This window comes from Myotis daubentonii, chromosome 8 (genome assembly GCF_963259705.1).
Source record: "Myotis daubentonii chromosome 8, mMyoDau2.1, whole genome shotgun sequence".
In the NCBI taxonomy this organism is placed as follows: domain Eukaryota; kingdom Metazoa; phylum Chordata; class Mammalia; order Chiroptera; family Vespertilionidae; genus Myotis; species Myotis daubentonii.
Genome location: NC_081847.1, coordinates 64,809,963 through 64,832,777, shown reverse-complemented (window position 1 = coordinate 64,832,777; position 22,815 = coordinate 64,809,963). Strand labels below are relative to the sequence as shown.

Below are 22,815 nucleotides of genomic sequence, written 5' to 3'. Positions count from 1 at the left end.
CCAGCTCAGAGCTGTTGCAGGCATGTGTAACATTCCTGAGATGGTGCTGGTGGTGACATGTAAAAAACCAAGAGTTGCTGATTTAAGTTATTAAGATTTATTAAGTGGATAATGGATGGGAGGAAAGCCCTTGGATTGACTCCAGTGCTCCTCCTACTGGCAAATGCAGCCTGGGGTGGGAACGGGGGAGGGATTCAGCCTTGACATCCAAGAAGACATAAGCAGTAGGCAATTGCAAGTGATATATGGATAGGAGGTCCAGACCAGATAGAGGATTTGTTGGTTTTCCCCCTACAGCCAATTGGTAAGAGAAAAATGAACTGTAAAAGACAATAGAGGGCGGAAGTGCTCACCGAAATGAGATGACCAGCTCTGGGAGAATAGATGAGAGACCAGCTCGGGGACTCCACGTGCACAGCATAGATGCTCAGATGGGTCCAGAGAATACACTCAGTTACTTACCCTTCCATATGTGCAGTATGTGTGCTGACAGTGCTAACAAAGAAGTCACTGTTGGTGAAGGGAAAAGTAATCCTCAGATATTGAAACACCGTAGAGTTCTGAAATTCTGCCTGGTCCACCAGAAAATTAAGTCCATTAAGAAGAATGTGGAGCCAGCCAGGAGCCATCAAATGGAGAAGTGGCTGGAGCCTTTGCTGCTACAGCAAATGCCTTACAAATTCTGGGCCTCAGTTTACCCATCTAAGGTCAAGATTTAGGAGAATAAGACTAATCAGCTAGCATTCACTTAGTTTGGTGTGGTGTGTGTACTAGGACTGCCTGACTTCTCTAAGCCTCCTGCAGCCTCCGAAGTAACTGTATTACCTCGTTTACAGACGACACTAATGCACTAAGAAGCAGTGCTGCTTCCCTTTGCTTAAGCTCGTCAGGCAGGCGGTTGGAAGTGGCATTCGGATTCTGACGCAGATGTTAGCTCCGAACCCAGCCTGTGCCCGTCAGGGTGACTGGTCTGAGTTGAGATGGACTGTGAGCATAGAACGCACACTGGTTTTGAAGACTTAGAATGAACGAAAGAATGTAAAATATATCAATTCTTAAATCATTACATGTTGAAATGACAATGTTTTTGACATATTGGGTTAAGTAAAATATCACAACTTAAGTGGTTTCTCGTAACTGTAAATAGGCAAATTTGAGTATTAAAGAGGTCTAAGAAGAAATCATAAAGCTTTTATTTCTTCAAATCTTCCATACACAAACAATATATTAAAGAATTAGATCATTTTAGTGTTCTGGTTATGTTTTTTTAAAAGTCTTTATCCCTTAAAGATGTAGATAAAAATATATAAGGATAAAATGATGTGACATCTGGGATTTTCTTCAAAATAAACCAGGGAGTAGATGAAACAAAAATGGCTCTAAGTGGATAATTATTGATAGTAGTTAGATGGGAATTAGTTATCCGTTTTTCCTACCTTTGTACATATTTTAAATATTCCATAGTAAAGTTTGAAAAGATTACAAAGATAGCAGAAAATAGTTTTATTATTTGGCATATTTAAAAACATAGCATTTAACATTAACTCCCGATATGTTAAATTTCTTAGGGAGTTACCTACTAAATCTATTTCATGAGGTCAGTTTACAATGTTTTTTTGTAAAATTTTTTAAAATATATTTTTATTGATTTCAGAGGGGAAGGGAAAGGAAGAGAGATATTAACATCAATGATGAGAGGGAATCATTGATTGGCTGCCTCCTGCACACCCCCTACTGAGGGCCGAGCCCACAACCTGGGCATGAGCCCTTGACCAGAAGAGAACCCAGGACCTTTGAGTTCATAGGCTGACGCTCTATCCACTGAGCCAAACCGGCCAGGGCAAGATCAGTTTACAATTTAACCCACTTTATTCTCTTTGTAATGATCAGATGCTTTAACACAACCACTCTCCCCTGCTCCCCTGCCACTGTCGTTGCTCACTTCCATGCACATTGTTGGCCAGGTGTGGTTCAGCGGTTGAGCGTGGACCTGTGAGCCAGGAGGCTGTGGTTTAATTCCTGGTCAGGGCACATGCCTGAAGTGCAGGCTCGAACCCCGTTGGGGGCAAGCAGGAGGCAACCAATCGATGGTTCTCTCTCATAATTGATGTTTCCATCTCTCTCTCCATCTCCCTTCCTCTCTCTGAAATCAATAAAAAAAATAAAATAAAAATAGGTGATTCATCACTAAAAGATGTATTTTCCCTCTTTTAAAAAGCAAATATTGTAAACTACAGAGATTATGCATCTCACTTTTCATTGTGTGGATATACCAAATGTATTTAGCCTCTCCCTTACTGCTGGACATTTGTTTTTATAGTATTTTGCACAACTTACTCCAAAATTATGTGACCTTATGTATATCTTTTTCAGTGATTTTTAAATATATATATATATTTTTTTATTGATTTCAGAGAGAAAGGAAGAGAGATAGAAACATCAATGATGAGAGAGAATCATTGATTGGCACGACCCCCACTGGGAACCCAGCCCACAACTGGGGCATGTACCCTTGACCATAATCGAACCCGGGATCCTTCGGTCCACAGGCTGATGCTCTATCCACTGAGCCAAACCAGCCAGGGCTCAGTGATTCTTAAACCCTTTTTTGAGTGGGGTTGTCTATAAACTTCGTTGAGTAACTGTATTGTTTATATTTCAGGTTGCTCTTCTATTATTAGAAAAAGAAGTATTAGATAAGAATGATATGGTTGAACTTTTGGGCCCCAGACCATTTGCGGAAAAATCTACCTATGAAGAATTTGTGGAAGGCACTGGCAGCTTGGATGAGGACACTTCGCTTCCAGAGGGCCTGAAGGACTGGAACAAAGACCGGGAAAAGGAGAAAGAGGTGTCTCCAGAGGAGAAAATCGCCAATCAGATCCGAGGAGGGAGGCCGTTTTAGCTTGTATTGTGGGTTCAGTTTGCACGTTATTTCAACTCTGGCTTTCTCAGAAGAATGAGAACACTGCTAAGTTGATCTCAACCAGCGCTGACCAGTTGAAGTGGTGGGGAGAGGAGTACTTAATCCTCAGCTTCAGCAGTCCCAGTAGGGGTGGCGGGGTGATTTCCCCAGGCCCTGGGCTCTTGGACAGCGTCTGGGAGAGAGGAGCTTGGTGCCCAGCACTGCTCCCGCTCCACCATCAGTGAAGCCAGCAGAACATGTCAGGAAGAGAATCGGAAAGCTTGCCAGCGTGGGAGAGGCCTGTATTTCACTTTCCATCGCTCCACCCTTCATTCCCATTTCCCTCCAGAGGCTGTGAAATTAAATTGGATTCCTGATAAGAATATTTAAATTTGACTAATACTTTGAAGATTGAATCCAGACTACATGTTGCCGTTTTACTGGGATGATTTTCTACAGAGAGCTATAACATATTAAAAAAAATATGAATGTATTATGTAAATACGGCTTCTTTACATCAGAAATAAAGTGTACACATTTTAATTTTTTCTCCTGACCACACAGAGGGCCACTGCTTATGCTTGGGATACTTTCTTTTAGTCTCTGGTTCTCATCTGCTCGCACGTGAGGATGAGGAACTTCTAGGTTTGTGTGTCCTGGAATGATGAATTCTGATACCAGCTCAGTCAGGGTGAGAATCTGTGACTTACACCCTTACTAGACGAGTCATGACCACGTATTGGTCACACTGTCTGGGACTGGGAGTCGGTGTGTCATAGCAGGTGTGGCAGGCTGTCCCAAGCCATCACCTGGACTTCAGAGAAGAGCAGTGACAATAAGCTAGAGAGGTCCCTGTGCCCTGGATCTTCCATGACTTGCCTGCTCTGAATGGTAAGCTGTGGCCATTACTATTAGAAGGGTGTGTGGGTCCAGAAAAGTGGAGGTCTGCAATATTGCAAACGTAGATGGACAATGCATGAAGATGGACTAAACCTTACAAAGCCACTATTTGGATTTGGAAGTACCATGCATTTTTGCATTTATTGATATATATTTTTAGCAGCTCCCTTTACTGTTGTTCCACCTGCCTTGTGTATCCTTGATGTAGTTATGTTGTGGGAATGGTGACTCCTCAGACTTAAGACAGAATCGGTGGCATCTGGAGCAGCACTGGGCTGATGGGATGGGAGGTGGCTCAGGCAGTGACCTGCAGAAGCCACACTGACGGCCCTCTTTCCTCAGGGGGTGCTTGTGGGAAGTAGCTGAGTGAAGAATTATTTTGAGGCTGTAGGAGGTCTCAGCCATCAGGGTGTTTAGGGTGCTGTCCTCCACATAAGCAATGATGAGATGTTCAGGACTCTCCTCTTCCCACTGCAAAGAGGTGCCAGTGTGTGCTGTTCTGTCTGGGCGGAATGAAGGGTGTGCCAAGCATGAGTCCTGTTTGATTCACTAAGAAAACCGACAAAGCTGTTTGGGAGGCTCAGATGGTAACCCACAACTCCTGCAGCCCCAGCAGGACTCGGCTGCACGGAGTGGCCAGTCACACCTGCACTCTAGGCACTGTACTGAGCGTTACCTATGTTGGGGCCTAACTAGAGCCTGGCCCACAGGTGCTCGGAGGAAATCAAACCTAGCACATTTCCAGGTTAGATGGGAATGGTAAGGTGTATTTTTACTATAGTCACAAAATAGTTCAGACTTAGGCAAAAAAGATCTGTTCTCACCTCAGTTCAAGTCGTGGTGTCTACTCCAGTCTGGGGCTGCCTGCGGGTGTGCTCAGTGGTTGACATTGACCCATGAACCAAGAGGTCACTGGTTTCGATTTGAGTCAGGGCACATGCCTGGGTTTTGAGCTGGATCCCCAGTGGGGGGCATGCAGGATATATCTCCTCAATTATTTCTATCTTTCCCCTCTCTAAAAATAAATGAAAACATTTTTTAAAAAAAATGGCTAGGGCTGCCCTGGCCAGTTTGGCTCAGTGGATAGTGTTGGCCCATGATCTAAAGGGTCCTGGCTTCGATTCCGGTCAAGGGCATGTACCTCGGTTGCAGGCAGGAGGCAACCAATCAATGTATCTCTGTCACAACGATGTTTCTCCTCTATCTCTCCCGCTCTCTCTAAGAAATCAATGGAAATACATCTTGGGTGAGGATTAACAACAAAAAAATTCCTTACAGGAAGGCTAAGGCTTACCACAAATAAATGCAGTTAGTGGGTGTGAGCATGGCATCACAGCACCAGGCGGGGCTAGGTCACACTGAGGTGGCCCTCGATCTCAGTGGCTCCAAATGGCAAAGACTCACTTCTCTTCCTTCTTGTCCAACAGTTACCAATGGAGAAGCTGGGTTACCTTTACAGGAGGAATCGGGGGTCCCCCACATGGGAGTCAGAGCAGACGGCCAAGCACTAACATTTGCTTCACTTTCTTTTGGCTAAAGCACAATCGCTGGTTCACAGCTAACTGGCAGTGCTGGCCAATTACTAGTAAATTACTAGCCTGGTCCTGCCCTGTGGAATTTGATTTTACAAGACCTGTTACAGAAGTTGTGGCTAGTTTACAGGAACCATAAAGTGATCATTTATTACACAGACAAGAGCCTTCACCCTCTGCGCTGGGCCAGGCTGCTGGCCTGGGTTCCTGCTCTGAGACCCCACCCACCCGGTGCCCCTCACCCACCGAGAGCCAGCTGGAGCCTGAAGGTAATCGGTGGCTCCTCTGGCAAATCGCAGCGGAGTTGTTAGGGAAGGCTGGGACCCACTGGCCCAGGGAGATGAAAGTTCTGTGGGAGGTCTAAATGCTGTTGTGCACGGGGCTGATGGCTTTTCTTTATGCACGCACAGCCTGGGAGTCAGAATTCTGGCTCCCACCCGCAAAGCCTGCATTCAAGAAGAGCCTCTTTCAGTGACCGGCAGGGGCAGGTCACCCAGGGCAGACTAGAGATCTGCGCAACCATCGTGAGGATGCCAAGTAACAAATCTATCACATAAGCAAAGGCTGGGAGAGACGAAGGAACAGTTTTAGTGTTTTATTACGAACAAGCTGTTTCAAAGGTTCAATATTGCATATTCAAGATAAGGCAACACGGCACAGCTTCATTTCACAAAGGATGAAAAAATACTGTTTCTAACTTCCCTGCTAATTCTCAGACATGGCTGAACACTTAATAGAAGGTGAGGTTTATTCACTTAGCCCTTAACTGATGGCCCATAAGTTCTTTTAAGTCCTCCAGTAGAAAATGTTCCTCATCTGATCAGAATGGGGAGGACTGCCAATTCTCTGCTATTTTAATGTACTTTCTTTGTTCTAGATGACCGAGAGTACAATTTTATTGCATTTGGGAGGGGCCTGCACCCATATATTTAGGCTAGAGCATCATTGAACAGCCATTGGAGTTAAGACACATCTGAGTTAAAGCAAGAAAGTCTGAATTGTCGTATGTGAGACAGGGGCGCGCCTCTATTCGTTGATCTCCTCTTCGTCGTCTTCAAAAGCTTCTTCACCATCGTTGGCCGTAGCTTCCTGATATTGCTGGTACTCAGACACCAGGTCGTTCATGTTGCTCTCCGCTTCTGTGAACTCCATCTCATCCATGCCCTCGCCCGTGAACCAGTGCAGGAAGGCCTTCCGGCGGAACATGGCAGAAAACTGCTCCGAGATGCGCTTGAACAGCTCCTGGATGGCCGTGCTGTTGCCGATGAAGGTGGAGGCCATCTTGAGGCCCCGGGGAGGGATGTCGCACACGGCCACCTTGACATTGTTGGGGATCCACTCCACGAAGTAGCTGCTGTTCTTGTTCTGGATGGCCAGCATCTGCTCGTCCACCTCCTTCATGGACATGGGGCCCCGGAAGACGGTGGCCACGGTCAGGTAGCGCCCATGTCTTGGATCACAGGCCGCCATCATATTCTTGGCATCGAACATTTGTTGAGTCAGTTCGGGCACTGTCAGGGCCCGGTACTGCTGGCTGCCTCTGGCCGTCAGGGGGGCAAAGCCGGGCATGAAGAAGTGAAGGCGGGGGAAAGGGACCATGTTCACCGCAAGCTTGCGGAGGTCAGCATTGAGCTGGCCCGGGAAGCGTAGCGAGGTGGTGACCCCGCTCATGGTGGCCGACACCAGGTGGTTGAGGTCCCCATAGGTGGGCGTGGTCAGCTTCAGGGTGCGGAAACAGATGTCGTACAGGGCCTCGTTGTCGATGCAGTAGGTCTCATCCGTGTTCTCCACCAGCTGGTGGACTGACAAGGTGGCATTGTAGGGCTCCACCACCGTGTCCGAGACCTTGGGGGAGGGCATGACGCTGAAGGTGTTCATGATCCTGTCGGGATACTCCTCCCGGATCTTGCTGATGAGCAGCGTGCCCATGCCTGACCCTGTGCCCCCTCCCAGGGAGTGGGTCAACTGGAAGCCCTGCAGGCAGTCACAGTGCTCACACTCTTTCCTCACCACGTCGAGCACCGAATCCACCAGCTCTGCTCCTTCTGTGTAATGCCCTTTTGCCCAGTTGTTTCCGGCGCCAGTTTGTCCTGGAATAAGCAAAAGAGTAGCACACCATTTAGATAGGGCAAGACAGGCCCTAACTGGTTTGGCTCAGATGGTTGGCGCATCCTCCCATATACCCATACACTGAAAGGTTGCAGGTTTGATTCCCAGTCAGGGCACATACCTAGGTTGTGGGTTTGATCCCCATTTGCGGCACATATGGGAGGCAACTGATGGCTGTTTCTCTCTCACATCATTGTTTTTCTCTCAAATTGATAAGCATTCGCTTGGGTGAGGATAAAAAGAAATATAATAAATAGGGCAAGTCCATAGGACCCACTCATTGATATTGATACATTTTAAATGGTGATGGAAAAGTCAGCAGGTGGGTAAACAGGCACCACCAATATTGCTGGTGAGTACACGTGTTAGTACCTCTTTAGACAGGTTAAATTCTCGTCAATTTTTTAAAAATATTCATTTATTGATTTCAGAAAGAAGGGAGATGGAGAGAGACAGAAACATCAATGATGAGAGAGAATCATCGATCGGCTGCCTCCTGCACACCCTACACTGGGGACTGAGCCCACAACCCGGGCATGTGCCCTGACCGGGCACTGAACCGTGACCTCCTGGTTCATAGATCGACATAACCACTGAGCCATGATGGCTGGGCACCCCCATCAATTTTTAAGATGGACATATGTTTTGACCAGCTAATAACCACTTATTCTCCAGAAGTTAACTTGAATTTTGCCAACACCCAGCTGGTGGCAAGAATTCACAACCACAGCCTGACGACCAGCTTCTCTGCTCTGTGTGGGCAGGTCCATGTCTGATGTTGCACACCACAGGGGAAACTGAGGTAGGCAGCCGTGACCCCACCAAGACTCCCCCTTGAAACCAGCCTGGTGCTGCATCAGCTAAGATGAGTAGATGGGAGGCTCTCGTGCACTTAGGGGGATGGGGGCCCCTCACACTGAGGTCTGCTGACCAGCACCCCTGGATTCTGTTCTCAAGGCCTTCATCGAGGGCGAATGAGTCGTCTTAAATGTCTGTATATCTTCCATAGCATTTATCAGTGCTAAGCACTGTGGCGTTACTGGAAGTCTAAAACAAGAGAAACAACCCTAATCCTGTGATTCTTCAGTAATTTTTAAATGGACTATTAGTGACTTGTATCACATACAAAGGCATACCCTTCTTGAATATGCAAAGCCTTAGAAATCAGCAAGGAAACCAACCGCCTTTAGGGAAATGGGCAAAGAATATAAATAGTTCATAGTGAAGGAAATGAAAATCACAAGTATTTGACATATTCTTCATAAGGGAAATGCAAATTAAAGCACGAAGATTCGATTTCTCCCCTAAGGAATTGACAGAGGGGAAAAAGTTCGATAACACTGGTTGGCGAGGGTTTGGGAAAGGCCCCTTCCTACACGGCAGCTGCTAGAGGCTTAAGAAAATGAGACTGTTTGGAGAATAATGGAGCAATATCTGTCAAATTAGTCCTCTTGGATTCAGCAATTCTACTTCTATCAATTTTCTTAAATAGATATACTCATGTGTGCAAAATGCCCCACAGACACATTTCCTGAAGAGCAGTTTGCAATAGTAAAGAAAAAGGGAAGCACCAAAGTGTCTTTTAAAAGAGGCTAGTTCCTATGCAAATACTATCAGCCATCGATCCTAGCACTGAGATGGGAACATTTTCTTAAGTATATTCTAAGTGGAAAAAACCCCGGAGTACGAAGTGGTGCATATAGTTGACAATCGTCTTATGTATGTAATGGATATGTTCCTGCTGGGATGTGCACAGAATGTATCTGAAAGGACACACCCGAGTCTGAGAGTGGCTGCTCTGGGAAGGAGCCGGGGGCACCGGCGTGGGGAGGAAGGAGACCGCGTTCTCACTGGACACCCTGTGGTTCCTGTTGAATCCGGACCGTACACATCGTTCACCTGGCTAGCTAGCAAGAAGGAATGTTTTTAACTTCATTTAAGCATTTAAAAATGCCTTTTGGGAAGAAATTGGAGAAATACGCACTGAACTAATAAATGATTGTTTCTGAAGGAAGGGATTTTAGGCAGTTCAGTTTCAACATTATATATTGCTGATAAAAATTTAATTAAACATACATGTATTTTATGTTCATCAAAAGAAAATTATGGAAACCTCCCCACCAATAAGTGGGGAGACACACAATGGATAGGCAGTGACGGTCATGGGAGATGTCTGGGAGATGTTAATGAGCTTTTTTCAAAAGCTATAAAATAGTATGTGTAGCACAATCCCATTTTCAAAAAAACTAAATCAAATGTGTGTGTGTGCCCTGGCCAGTTTGGCTTAGTGGATAGAGCATCAGCCTGCGGACTCAAGGGTCCCAGGTTCGATTCCGGTCAAGGGCATGTACCTTGGTTGTGGGCATGTCCCCAGTGGGGAGTGTGCAGGAGGCAGCTGATGGATGTTTCTCTCTCATTGATGTTTCTGACTCTCTATCCCTCTCCCTTCCTATCTGTAAAAAATCAATAAAATATATATTTTTAAAAAAATGTGTGTGCGTGCATGCGCACGTGCGTGCGTGAGGTCGCGGGTACATGTATACATGGAAAAGGTCAGGCAGGAGACTCCTCCACTGTATATAGCAGTGGTTCTCAACCTTCCTAATGCTGCCTTTAATACAGTTCCTCATGTTGTGGTGACCCCCAACCATAAAATTATTTTCGTTGCTACTTCATAACTGTAGTTTTACTACTGTTATGAATCATAATGTAAATATCTGATTTGCAGGATGTATTTTCATTGTTACAAATTGAACATAATTAAAGCATAGGGATTAATCACAAAAACAATATGTAATTATATATGTGTTTTCTGATGGTCTTAGGCAAACCCTGTGAAAGGGTCATTCGACCCCCAAAGGGTCGCGGCCCACAGGTTGAAAACCGCTGGTCAACAGCATTCCGTTGTCCTCAGGGACTAAAATCTCGGGGGCCATCAGTGGAAGGATGGGGGGTTTCTGTGTTCACACTACGTACTTGCGTATTGTTTGAAAAAATACATGTGGAGCCCGGCGGCGTGGCTCAGTGGTTGAGCGTCGACCTATGAACCTGGAGGTCATAGTTTGATTCCTGGTCAGGCCATATGCTCTAGTTGCAGGCTCGATCCTCAATGTGGGGTGTGCAGAGAGAATCACCCACTGATCAATGATTCTCTCTCATCATTGCTGTTTCTCTGTCTCCCTCTCCCTTCCTCTCTGAAATCAATAAAAATATATTTAAAGGAGGGAAAAAAAAAACCCCACGTGGAAACAGTGTAACTTTGTAATGACAACATTAAATATGTTTAAATATTAAATAGTGCGTTTTCCGGGAGGGCAGAACTGCCCATCGGAAACCACGGCTGTGCTGGTCTGTCCTCACCCCACCTTACAAGTGAGGCCAGCCTCACTCCTGTGTTCTCTGCCCCATTTGGCTGGTCAAAGGCATCAAGGCTATTGGCACGACAGGACCTGTGGCTCACAGTAAATTGCAGATATTATCTCTCTAATAATCAACTATAAAAACATTCCCTCCGTGCCTGCATCAGACCCTGTGGGCACTGACCACTTCAGCCCCTCAGGTGGTCATCACCTGGACCAGAAGGTGACTGTGTTCTCTTTCATCCCACCCTGTTGGGTCACACTTGGCTGCCTTGAAAATGACCATTGTCCTTCCTATGCCCCTACTAACTCCTGTCTACCCTCCCCACCCAACCCAGCAGCCGGCAGCCGGCCAGACCACAGCAGAGGCACTGGGGAGAGCAAGCTCGGGGGACCTACTCAGGGCTAGCCTTGCGCCTGGCTCACACCTGTAAAAGCAAAGACTGAGTGTAATTGTTACGAAGAGGCTAGGAATTATTTCCTTAAACTAGAGTAGATCAGTAACTGAAAATGAGCAGGTGGCGTTAGGCAGACAGAAGCCACAGTGAATCAAGCTGGCTCGAGTGGGCAGTGCAGCGATCCTGAGCTGGACCCTTTCTCTTCCTGCAGCTCACACCACGTACGTGGCTCCCTCGGTGTTTATAACATGATGAGCCATAAGGTTTTCTCTGCTCTTGTCAGAAGGAGGAAGCTGGTGAGTTCTGAAAATATTTTGCCACTGTCTCATAGCAACAGACGTTCCCAGTTAAATATTTGGGGGTCATGAGTTGAACATCTTCTGTAATGCAATGTTGTGACATTAATCAGCGGCTCCAGGGTGTAGAGCACAAGGCTGCAATCTCGCAGCTTGGCAGTCGGGTTGCAACAGATCCCCTGGGTGTCCTCGGAGTCCGCCCTCTGGTGCACCTCCAGAGCTCACACTGTGAGTGTGTGTGCTCTCTGACCCTCTCTAGCACCAGAATTTGAAGAAAAAAGTGCAAGTGCAGAAAGAGGCTTGAAGGACATTTTCTCTCTCTGGCGTATCATTTTCTCCCACAAGGATGTTTCCCACTATCTATCAGTTATGATGGCTATGTAGCCAGCAATTCATTGGGAAAAAGTTGTGGTTTTTTTTTTTTAAGTATTTTCATGTTTAAAACTCAAATGCAGATAATTTTCACATTTAGAATTATACACACTTCAAGTCTATGTTTTAAAAAGAAAACATTTCAAACTATATTTGAAAATGGACTGATTTTGGCTTATTTTAACTTGCCACCTCGGAGACAGTGAGCTAGAAAGCCACTGGGGGATGAACCATCTCCTACTCACAGACAATTCTGCCTCTTTTATTACCAGGAAAATGCCCTGAAAACAGCTGTTCAGCCAAACAATATAGGATGTTCATACATTCTGGATGCCCCTCCCACACATGTGCTATTTTAACAAAGTAAGCATACTCATTGAAACAATTCAAAATTCTTAAAAGAACATCCATTTTTAAAAAATACTAAAGAATCACATTATTTCACATTAGTACAATGTGTTAAAAATTTTAAATATTCTGAATCAAAGACAGGTATGCATGTTTTGGCAAGAAGCAAAAAAATAATCCTGGGGACAGTGTAAATGCCAAGCGTCATTTCTAACATTTTTCAGTTTACAAGGATAGTAAATTAGATAACTTAGATAATAGTTATTATAGGTCTATCTTAATTTGTTCTTAAACATTTTGACCCCATTTATTGACACCTAGATAGCCGAGATCAAACCTTTCTTACACTTCAATATTCAGTTCAATCAAATAAAACTTCCACAATTGCTAAATTTGCTGCCCTGAGAAACTAGCTTAACACGATGACTTCAATAGTCTGTGATAATTCAATTAGGTAAAAATTGGTTCCCGGTTTGGACTCTCTGAAACCTCACATTTCTGGCTGTGCAGGAGGGCTGCTGGGGGGAGCCTCACTCCTGAGCAGACATCTGGGCTGGGAGGGCAAGAGGAAGGCAGAGCGGGTGCATGGCCTCTGGCATCCCACTAGCGACCTCGCCCAGAAAGCGCATCCACAGGCCCCATAGCCTCATCCGTGACGTTTCTTATGACAGACTGAAGGCATGTAAAAGGCTATGAAGAGCACTGTAGTGGATATCTACTTACCTATCACCCACTTTAAGAAACAGAACATACCAATGTTACATGAAGCCCAATAGAACATATATAAATTAGAACATCTTAAATTTAAACAATTTAGAATACTTTTTTTCTATGTTCTCTCCAACCTCCATGGGATCAGGGTTCACCGAGTTACATGTGAATCTTTGTGTTTTTATGTGTGAGTCCTGTTCATGTGTGCCTGGGGCCAATTAGGGTCTCTAGTTCAGTGAAAGGTAAAGAATATAAATGTCCCCATTTGTGAACAATAAAAATATTGGCAATTTAGGGTTTCTAATATAAGAAAAGGGGCACCAGAGTCCCGATCTATTTGAAATATTAAAGGGGAAAGAAAACTCTTGAACAAGTTATTATTAGAAGCTTCACCTGTCCCATTGGTTGTGTAGGTTGTCATGGTGATGAGAAGTGGGTGGCATCCAGAGGATACAAAGTCTTTGTGAACGTTCATCTTCCCGAGAAGCCACTGCCTTGTCTTCTTCCTAACAAGTCCGTGCCCGGTTCTGCTACAAGGTAATTAACTCCACACCAAAAAAATCTTCCAGGTTGTGTCCTCTTGTAGAGGCAGAATGTCTATGAATGGGAAATGGTTCATCCCCCTGTGGCTTTGACTCTAAAACCTATGGCTACATCATGATGGAGGCTGGTAACACTAACGGTGCCACTTTAATTTTATTTAATTCATTTATTATTTTTTAAAATAAATTTTTGTTGATTTCAGAGAGGAAGGGAGAGGGAGACAGAGATAGAAATATCAATGATGAGAGAGAATCATTAATTGGCTGCCTCCTGCACGCCCCCTACTGGGGATGGAGCCCGCAACCCAGGCACGTGCCCTTGATCACAATCGAACCCGGGACTCTTAAGCCCACAGCCCAACACTCTCCACTAAGCCAAACCAGCTAGGGACAATTTATTTAATTTTATATAATTTTCTTTAGAAGTTTACAGAGAGCGGGTGCTATTATTATGTGTTCTGTTTTGTTTTTAGGTAGAGGAAGAGGGAGGATTTTCCCATTCTGCTAGAACAAACTCATATGGCACCAGTCTTTATATAGAAAGAAAGCAGAACTGTCTATAGATACTGAGAAAGAAATATAGGCACAAACGTATTGCAGTTAAAACATGAGCAATATAGGATCCAAAAATAAGTTACTATTATTATATTATTATAATTTATGAAGGGGGAAGAAGTTAATGTCTAGAATTATTTTTTTAAATAAAAAACTATCAGGATAAGCATTTCATTTAGAAATACAGAGGTTACTTTCCTTAAAAAAAAAAAAAAGTCAAGAATTACAAGAGGTGCCTGTGATCAGTGTGGGGTCTGCTGATTTCCTGTGCCGTGTGATGTTTTTAATCTTGCACACAAATTCGTTTTGATGTTTAAAAAGAAGCAGAGGGCAGGAAAGAGGGAACCTACCGAAGATGAAGTTGTCAGGCCGGAAGAGCTGCCCGAAAGGCCCAGACCGCACACTGTCCATGGTGCCAGGTTCCAAGTCCACCAGGGCGGCCCTGGGCACGTATTTCTGAGCTGGAAGAGAACAGAACCCACCCACCAGAGGTCATTTTCTGGTTTCTGAAGTAACAGACTTCCCCATAGCAAGTCCTACAGCTCAGCTGCCTGGAGCGTATGAGGCAGGGTTTCAGAGAGGGCACCTGGCTTTCGCAGAATCACAGACTCCGAGCAAGGCGAGAACACAATCCCACCCTGACTTGTTCGGACGAGGAAACCAGTCCAGGCAGGAACGGGCAGAGGAAGTTCCAGGAATAAGCAGGGTGGGAAATCAAGTCTCCTGACTTCCTGCCTCCTGGGTTTTCCGTTCACCCTAACACCTCTTCCTGTTGGGCAGTTTACGTTTTTAGCTCCATGGAAATAAACCCTGTCTGTGGTGACAAATTGTGCTGTGCCCAGCCGGTGTGGCTCCATGTTTGAGCGTCCGCCCATGAACCAGGAGGTCACCGTTAGATTCCCAGTCAGGGCACATGCCCAGGCGTGGTCCCCAGTGTGGGGTGTGCAGGAGGCAGCGGATCAATGATTCTCATCACTGATGTTTCTCTCTCTCTCCCTTCCTCTCTGAACTCAGTAAAAATATATTTTTTTAAAGAATTGTTGTGTTGCCATGACATTCTTTGTGCTTTTTGGCACCTCCCTCAGGCTTACATATACATGAACCCAAGCTACATTCCATGGGCCACTTTCCAAGAGACACTTGCATTTATGAATGAGTGCTGCTGTGCAGCGTTTTCATATATAAGCACTTTTGTGCCAGTTGGGCAAGAAATCGTTCCCAGTGAGGATGGGGTTAATAGAATCTGCTCTTCAACTCGTGGCCTGCTCTGCACACACCCAGACTGAAGAAGGCTGTAACAGCTGGACCGAAGGGTTAACAGGAAGTGCAATATGTGCTGGAATTTCCCGTGATGCTATCTAGAAATTTCATCTTCGAGGCCCTACTTGTCCAGACCTTTTGTCATAGCTGCTTCATGAATAAAACGCAGCGAGTTACGTATCCTGCTCTTCTCAGCTCTTATGTGGACAAGCAGTACAGGAATGCAAAACACTGAAAGTGATCATCGCTGGGAATATCGTGGGGAAGGGTCGTGTTTGTCATTTTCTGGGCCTTCTGTCAATGTCTTAGTTTTTTGTTGTTTTGAAGGGCATGTATCACTTTTATAATAAAAAAGAATTGTTACAGAAATAACGTGCCCACGTAACTACAACACAGATGTGGGTATCCAGGACAGGGTTATTTCCAAACGGAGATAAACCGCAGCCTGGATTTTTCTCAAGTTCCAGCTTCCAGGGAGCGTAGTCTTTTTGGAGGTCTGCAAAGGGCCCGAGAAGTCAGTGAAGGGAGTGCTTTGCAAAATTTGAGCCAAGAATCTCCACTGAGAGATACCCACGAAGTTGGTTTCACAACACTAACGGGTAGCCTGGTTCAAAAGCTCAGACCCGCGCGGAACTGCCTGTTCAAAACGCGCTGGCCGAGCTTCCCGCCCCGCGGGAGCGAGGGAGGAGCCCGGCATCCGCGGAGCCCAGGGCGAGCTTTCCTACGGCAAACGGCCCTCCCGAGAGGGCGAGCCCCGCAGGACGCCGGTGGGGGGGCGGGGGACGGGGTGACGGGGAAGGACGGGGTCCCAGAGGCAGGATGGCCGCGGTCCAAGAAGGCGGTGGCCGGGGTCCGGGCAGAGTTGGCCGGGGTCCCAGAGGGGATGGCCGGGCGCCGGCGGGGAAGGGCGTGGTCGCGGAGGGGAGCGGACCAGGGTCCGAAGGGGGACCGTGGGCGGGGGGGCGGGAGGGACGGACCGGGGGGGGGATGGCTGGGGTCCGGCAGGGTAGGGCGGGCCCCGAGGTGGGGGCCCCGAGGTGGCGGGCCGCCCGCTACTCACAGGAGGACTCATTGTAGTACACGTTGATTCTCTCCAGCTGCAGCGCCGAGTCCCCCACGTAGCCTCCCGCCGGGTCGATGCCGTGTTCATCGCTGATCACTTCCCAAAACTTCAAGCAGGACGGGGCGGGGGGTGGGTGGGGGAGGGGGCACAAGGTCAGAGCCCGGAGCCAGGCGCCCCCCCGCGGCTAACCGGGGCCGGCATTCCAGGCGCGCCCCCGCCCGCGGCCGCCCCAGCGCGAGTGGGGTGGGGCCGGCGCCCGGGCTCGGAGGCCCCTCCAGGCAGCGCCCCCTCCAGCGCGTCCCCGAGGACCCAGCGCCACGGCGCCCCCGGGCAGCCGCGCAGCCCGCACCGAGTCCCGCCCGGACACCCGGACGGCCAGCCGCCCCCGCAGGGCAGGCCCGCGCCCGCCCGCGCCCGCGCCGCCCACCTTGGTGCCGATCTGGTTCCCGCACTGGCCCGCCTGGATGTGCACGATCTCCCTCATGGCGGGCGCCGCTCTGCGCTCCGAGAGCTCGCTCTGGCGACTGCGGGCGGGCGGCGCGCTCGGGGACTCGACCCTCCTCCGCCCCCCACCCCCCTGCACCCCCACCCACCCCGCCGCCGGGACCAATGGCGGCGGGCCTCGCCCTCCCGGCCGCGTCCCCTCCGCCCCCGGTCCAGCGCCTCCCTCCGCTCCTCCCCGCCCCGCTCCTCGCTCCCCGCCCGGCCTCCCTGCCCCGCGCCGGCGCCCCCCTTCGGCTCGCCCTCCCCAGGGCCAAGCTCCCGGGGCCCCCGCCCCTGCGCGGTCCTAGACGGGGGCCCTGGCGGGGAGCCGGGCCGGGAAACGAGCGGGTCCTTCGTGGGAGGCGGAGGAAAGGACCGACGCCCGGGTCCCCCTGCCCCCCCGCTGCTGCCTCGGTTGCCGGTCCGCCCGAGGGAGGCCGGAGACCCCTGGCGCCGGGGATCGGGACTGTGGTGTCCGAGTTCCCGCTGAGCCGACGCGGCGGGCGCGGCCCACCTTGGCCCCGAGAGGGGTTCCCGGCCCCCGCGCGCCCCGGGCTCAACCCCGGCGGGTGGAAGGGCTCTGGGACACGAAGGGGGAGTGTTTCCCGGTGACTCTGACCCCGGGGACATCGCCGCGGCTTACGTCCTCGGGTCTTGCCCACTGGGAGCCTTGCCGTCCCGAAATACAGGTACCATCCCGTTCTGCCGACTCCGGCCGTTTGCAACGGGGCTCAGAGTGCGTCCGCGGCTGGGTCTGGGCATGAACGTCCCCGCACGGCCGGCGAGGCCGGCTCTCCATCAGGAGTCGGCGATGAACGCCCTTTGCCCACCCCTCCCGGGGGCTCAGAGGTCTGGGCTCCTGCCTCTCTAGTCCTAGCCCCGGGGCCTGCCTTTGCCGTTCCCAGGGAGGTGAGCGCGGAGTGTTGTCTGGGTAAGTGCAGCGCTGCAGGAGCGAGGACACGAGGACAGTTTAATCCCACACAGCTTGTCTTTCCTGTCTCTCCCCCGGGGGCCACAGAAAGAGGGGGATTGATTCCCTGGGGACGGGGGGAACCATTCTGCTCTGCAAAGCATGGCTCCGTATTTTTTATATCATCATGCAGCCCTGACCTCTCTGAACTCCAGCCTTCCCAGTTCCCAGTGTTTGCTGGCAGGCATTCCAGCAAATAAATAAAAGCTTCATTTTTAGTGGTTTGCATCCAGGTCCCGCTAGGTTCTGGCCCCCTCAGTGCTTAGGTGTGTCCCCCACCTCCCGCCTGGGCCCTGCTCCCCTAGGCCTCCCACAGGTGTGCGCCACCGCTCAGACACCTGGGACCCGCTCCGGCCCACTCCAGCCGCAGGGCTCACTCCCTGGGTGCTCCTGCAGCAAACCCTTAGTGTATGGCAGGTGTAAACCATGGCTCCTCCTGGGCCTGCATTTGGTCCTTAGGGGCCAATAGTCCCTCTTCCGGGAGGTCTAATGTGGTAGAAAGGAATGGCCACTGGCTGATGAGTCAGAGTGACTTGGACTTCAATCCCGGTCTGTTTCCAGTTAGCTCTGTGTTAAGTCATTTGAATTCTCTGGGCTTCAGTTTGCTCGTCTGTAAAATGAAAGGATTCCCTAAGGGACCAGGCTCTGTGGCACCTGCCGTCTGACTGTGCACCCCCGAGGACTGCTGCACGCGTTTTCCCATGTGGACACTTCACGGAAGCCTCGGGGTGCACCCCTCCCAGGTCGAGAGTTCTGCCGTTTGCACCAGCAGTTTCTTTTTAGAGACGCAAAAACTTTGGGGAAATCCTAAGGAGAGTGTGTATGGTCAGGAAGAGGTGGTGAACGTTTTTAAGAAATTTCTTTTGGAGTTTTTCAAACGTTTCCCATTTTAGGTACTAATCCTTTAGCCTTTGGGTGCCTGCCCCTGCCGCCCTCGGACTCCCCCTTTTCTGCCCTCTTGTAGGCCTGCATCTCTATACACCGGGAGCATCTCTATACACGGGAGCATCTCTATGCACAGGGCGCTGGCAGGGAAGCAGGTGAGGCCAGAGCTCCGCCCATGCGGCCCTGTCAGACCAGCTGCCTCCTTGGAGTACTCAGCACCCTGATTTAGACCATTGCCGTCACACAATGTAATTATTGACTCCAAGTACATGCTCCCTTCATCTGTCTGCTGGTGCGGGGAGCCTGGGGAGTGGAGGGCCTCAGCTCTGCTTCCTCGGTTCCTGCAGAATCAAGCCACTAAGTAACAGCTTTGTGGTTTGTGAAATAGCCACCTTTTCAGTGAATTGTATGTTAGGTGAATAATATCTCAATAAAACTCTTTAAGAAAACCCTTCTGGAGGGATTTGAAGCTGTGGTACCCTGAGGGTTACTATAGCAACAATAAAACCCAAACCCAGTTCAACAACTGACTAGATTAACAAACTCTTAAACTGATGTCCTGACAAGAGAAGAGGCTTGCCCTCTCAATGGGCAGAGGGGTGCTGCAGCTGAGGCAAGACAGTAAGGGAAATCTTATGTCCCTCAATCTCTACTGTGCTTCTCTACAAAAAGTCAAGGAAAACCCCCAGTCATTTTAAAGAGATAAAGCAATCAGTAGAAGCAGACCCAGGCATGTTCCAGTATATAAAAAGTCAAAGAAAAGACTGAGCTCATTTAAAAGAGGTAAAACAATCAGCAGAACCAGATTCAGGCATAGCCCAGATGTTGGAATCCTATATAATAAAAACATAGTATGTAAATTGTCCCCTCAACCAGGAGTTCATCTAGAAGTTCAATCAGGGGGTGGGGCTGGCCAGGGGAAGGGAGGGAGGCCCCAGCCAGCAGCCGCTAGGGACCCTACCAGTGCACAAATTTCATGTACACGGCCTCTAGTTATTAGATAAGGGCTTTAAAATAACTATGATTAATATATTAAAGATCTAGTGGAAAAGGCGAGCAACATACATGAAAAGATGAGGGATTTCATCTAAGAGAGAAACTAGGAAAAGCATGGAATGAATTTTAGGAAGAAGACTGTGGCAGTGGGATGGAGGGGAGGAGACCACAAGGGAGGTTAGGACATTACTGCAGGAGGCAGCAGGGGCGTTCTTATTCAGGGAGGGTGTTGTAATTACTTTGAGTTGCTGTCATGATAGCTTTATGAGAAGTAAGGCACAAACTACAGAAGTATGTTTCAAAATAGAATTAAAAGGGTACAATTCAGGCACTCCCATTCTAACAGCTGCCTGGTCCATCTGGAGACACCATGCTCTGGCACACAACCCTTCCAGCACCCTGAATCACCTGCCTTCTTCTCCCTTGCACTACCACTCCCTTAAGCATTAAGCCCTCAGGACAATGACGTTCTGATCAGCATCTAATAATCTTAGGAACAGAGCCTGGGTTCTGTTGAACACAGAGACATAGTAACGTAATGTTCAAACTAGAGATAACATCTAGGCCTTAGTTGCGTTTCAGGTCCAGGCACAGAAAAGCAGCAAAACCAGACAAAATGATGGCATGGCTGACATCAGGACCAGATGCAATGACCAATGACCTCCTACACTAGTACTGACCAGTCAGTAGAGACCACAATTCTGACCCAATAGGCTCATTTTGATGAATCAGCATATTGAAGGACACATCTGGAACGCTGATGACTATTCTGTTGAGATCCTCCTCTGAGACCCTCCATAAAATCCCTGCCTTTAGAAGACATAACAACCCTTCAGCCAGAGGGCCCAGTGGGTGCTCCCTCTCTAGAGCACGCCCGTGCCTTCTTTCTTCAGGCATGTATCTTTGCTTTCTTCAGGCATGTATCTTTGCTTTCTTCAGGCATGTTTCTTTGCTTTCTTCAGGCATGTATCTTTGCTTTCTTCAGGCATGTATCTTTACTTTCTTTCTCCTAAACTCTAAGGGTCCCCAAGACTAGGGGAGCAGTGGTCAGCGGCAGCCCGTTCCAGGTTCCAGGCTAACCCCCTGAACCTGTCTCGAAGGGCCCTTCTTTTGTCTCTGTAATTTGTTTCCTGAGTCCACACAGCCCAGCTGGCTCACTTCTTCTGCCTCTGTAACCTTCTTTCTAAAAGGCCAGGGCAGCCCTGGTTGGTTTGGCTCAGTGGATAGAAGGGTCCCGGGTTCGATTCCAGTCAAGGGCACATGCCTGATGGTGGGCTCAATCCCCAGTAGGGGGTGTGCAGGAGGCAGCCAATCAATGATTCTCTCTCATCATTGATGTTTCTGTCTCTCTCTCCCTCTCCCTTCCTCTCTGATATCAATAAAAATATATTTAAAAAAACCAACACTGTGTGGCTAGAGGCTGGCTATGCCCTAAGGACCACCGGAAAAAACAAACAAAAGGCCAGGGCAGCTCTCTGAGCAGCCCACTCAAACCTTCTCCTCAAGTATACTTTCAGTTTGCATGCTACACAAACTTCCTTTTGCTCTAGAGCTCTTGGCTCTAAATTCTTCCTTTGCCAAACTCAAGAACCAAGAGCCAACATTGCAGGTACCATGGCTATTGAATAGCTCCCAACAACCTCCTTGTTCTGAACGGTCCTTCTCCCGCAGTGCCATGGTGTTTCCCCTCTTTTGTCAGAGAACTGATGGAGAAGAGGATCCTTCTCTTTGGTCAGATATTGATACCAGGTGACACAGCTTGTTCTGAGAATGAAAAGGAAATCTCTTTAACTTGATGGGGCTGGAGCTGGAAGGTGGAGAGCATGACTAGATGCAGGAGCTTTGGGAAAAGAAGAAAGAGAAAGAACTGAAGTGGAAGTCAGCACTCTTCCAAGAAAATCAGCCTCAGTCAGTGACTTTTGAACTTTTTTGGACTTGACTCACTTGTAACAAACATATTTGTGATTCAGCGCATGGGCACACACACTGAGCTGGCATAGAAGCTTCACAGAATAATCTAGCCCTTACTATGCACTCTATTCATACTCTAATATTTTCTCGCTGAGTCTACCCCATTCTTTAATGCTGCCACAGCCTCCGAAATTGACTTCTGAACTGTCCTTCTCCCTTCATTTATGCATCGTGTACATGCCATAAACCTACCCATTTAATATTTTGTTGTTGTTGTTAATCCTCCCCTGAGAATATTTTTCCCATTGCTTTTCAAAGAAGGAAGGAAGGAAGGGAGGGAGGGAAGGAGGGAGGGGGGGGGGGGGAGAGAGAGAGAGAGAGAGAGAGAGAGAGAGAGAGAGAGAGAGAGAGAAACCATGACGTGTGCAAGACACATCAACTGGTTGCCCCCCACACACGCCCCCACTGGGCCAGGAGGGTACAGAGCCCCAGGTACTTGCCCTTGACCGGGAATCAAACCCAAGACCCTTTGGTGTGGGGGAGATGCTCTACCACTGGAGACACCAGCTAGGGCTGGGTTTTGAGGGAGAGGAAAAGAGGGTGTGTTCAGGCTGGGGCCCCCACCCCACTTCCCTGCCTTCCAGGTCCCCAGAAAACCACCCTCTCTGGCTGCCCTTGGCACTCCCGGTCCAGGGCAAGAAGCACCTGGCTGGCAAGAAGGTCTCTCTGCTTTGCGGAGGATGCCCCTCCAGGCCCACAGGTCGTGGGGTGTTAGTTGCTCCCATTTTTAAAAAAGGGCAGGACTCACTGCCGCTCTCCTTTTAAGATGCACAGCCTCCCTTTCCCAAGTCTGCAGAGGAGACTCAGCGGGCACGGCCTGCGGTGGGAGCCTGGGACCAGAGGTGCCTCTGTGGCTGCTCTCTGCTCTGAGGGAGGTGGCTGCCAGGCCATGGGAGGTGCCGGCAGCGCCCTTCCCCCATGGTTCCCGCTGCCACTTATTTTGGGGTTTCTGTGTAAACCTAGTTACAGAAGATCTGGAAAACTCAGAGTTCAAAATAAACCACCAAGATTGCCCAGGATTTTTAAAAAGACATATAAGCAAGACAAAGTACCCAAAGCAAACATGAGCCCTGATAGGGTCCCAATTTTTAAAAAAATCCCTAACAGGCATTTGAGGACAATTGGGGAAATTAAATGATACCTAGTTGATTTTTTTTTTT

The 22,815-nt window shown here is 48.6% G+C and overlaps 2 protein-coding genes across 9 annotated transcripts in view; one reads left to right on the top strand and one right to left on the bottom strand.

Moving 5' to 3' along the window:
* AFG3L2 (AFG3 like matrix AAA peptidase subunit 2) overlaps positions 1-3,461 on the top strand; it is a 47,400-nt gene extending 43,939 nt beyond the window's left edge. For all 8 annotated transcript variants that reach the window (XM_059706665.1, XM_059706663.1, XM_059706666.1 and 5 more), the window contains one exon: positions 2,663-3,461. In XM_059706665.1, the coding sequence (XP_059562648.1) occupies positions 2,663-2,905 (243 nt within the window). In that variant the 3' untranslated portion in view covers positions 2,906-3,461. The remainder of the gene's footprint in view (positions 1-2,662) is intronic.
* Positions 3,462-5,917: 2,456 nt separating this feature from the next.
* On the bottom strand, positions 5,918-16,921 carry TUBB6 (tubulin beta 6 class V). Its single transcript, XM_059706669.1, has 4 exons — positions 16,778-16,921; positions 16,348-16,456; positions 14,378-14,488; positions 5,918-7,427 (listed from the first exon to the last, which is right to left on the bottom strand). The coding sequence occupies exons 1-4, from the start codon at positions 16,832-16,834 to the stop codon at positions 6,364-6,366; spliced, it is 1,341 nt and encodes a 446-aa protein (XP_059562652.1). The 5' UTR covers positions 16,835-16,921; the 3' UTR covers positions 5,918-6,363.
* Between the last annotated feature and the right edge of the window lie 5,894 nt (positions 16,922-22,815).

Excerpts from the sequence above, each read along its gene's own strand:
- TUBB6 (XM_059706669.1), bottom strand. The coding sequence starts at position 16,834 with ATGAGGGAGATCGTGCACATCCAGGCGGGCCAGTGCGGGAACCAGATC. Across the intron at positions 14,489-16,347 it reads GTACTACAATGAGTCCTCCT|CTCAGAAATACGTGCCCAGG; the intron begins GTGAGTAGCGGG and ends GTTCTCTTCCAG. Across the intron at positions 7,428-14,377 it reads GCCTGACAACTTCATCTTCG|GACAAACTGGCGCCGGAAAC; the intron begins GTAGGTTCCCTC and ends TGCTTATTCCAG.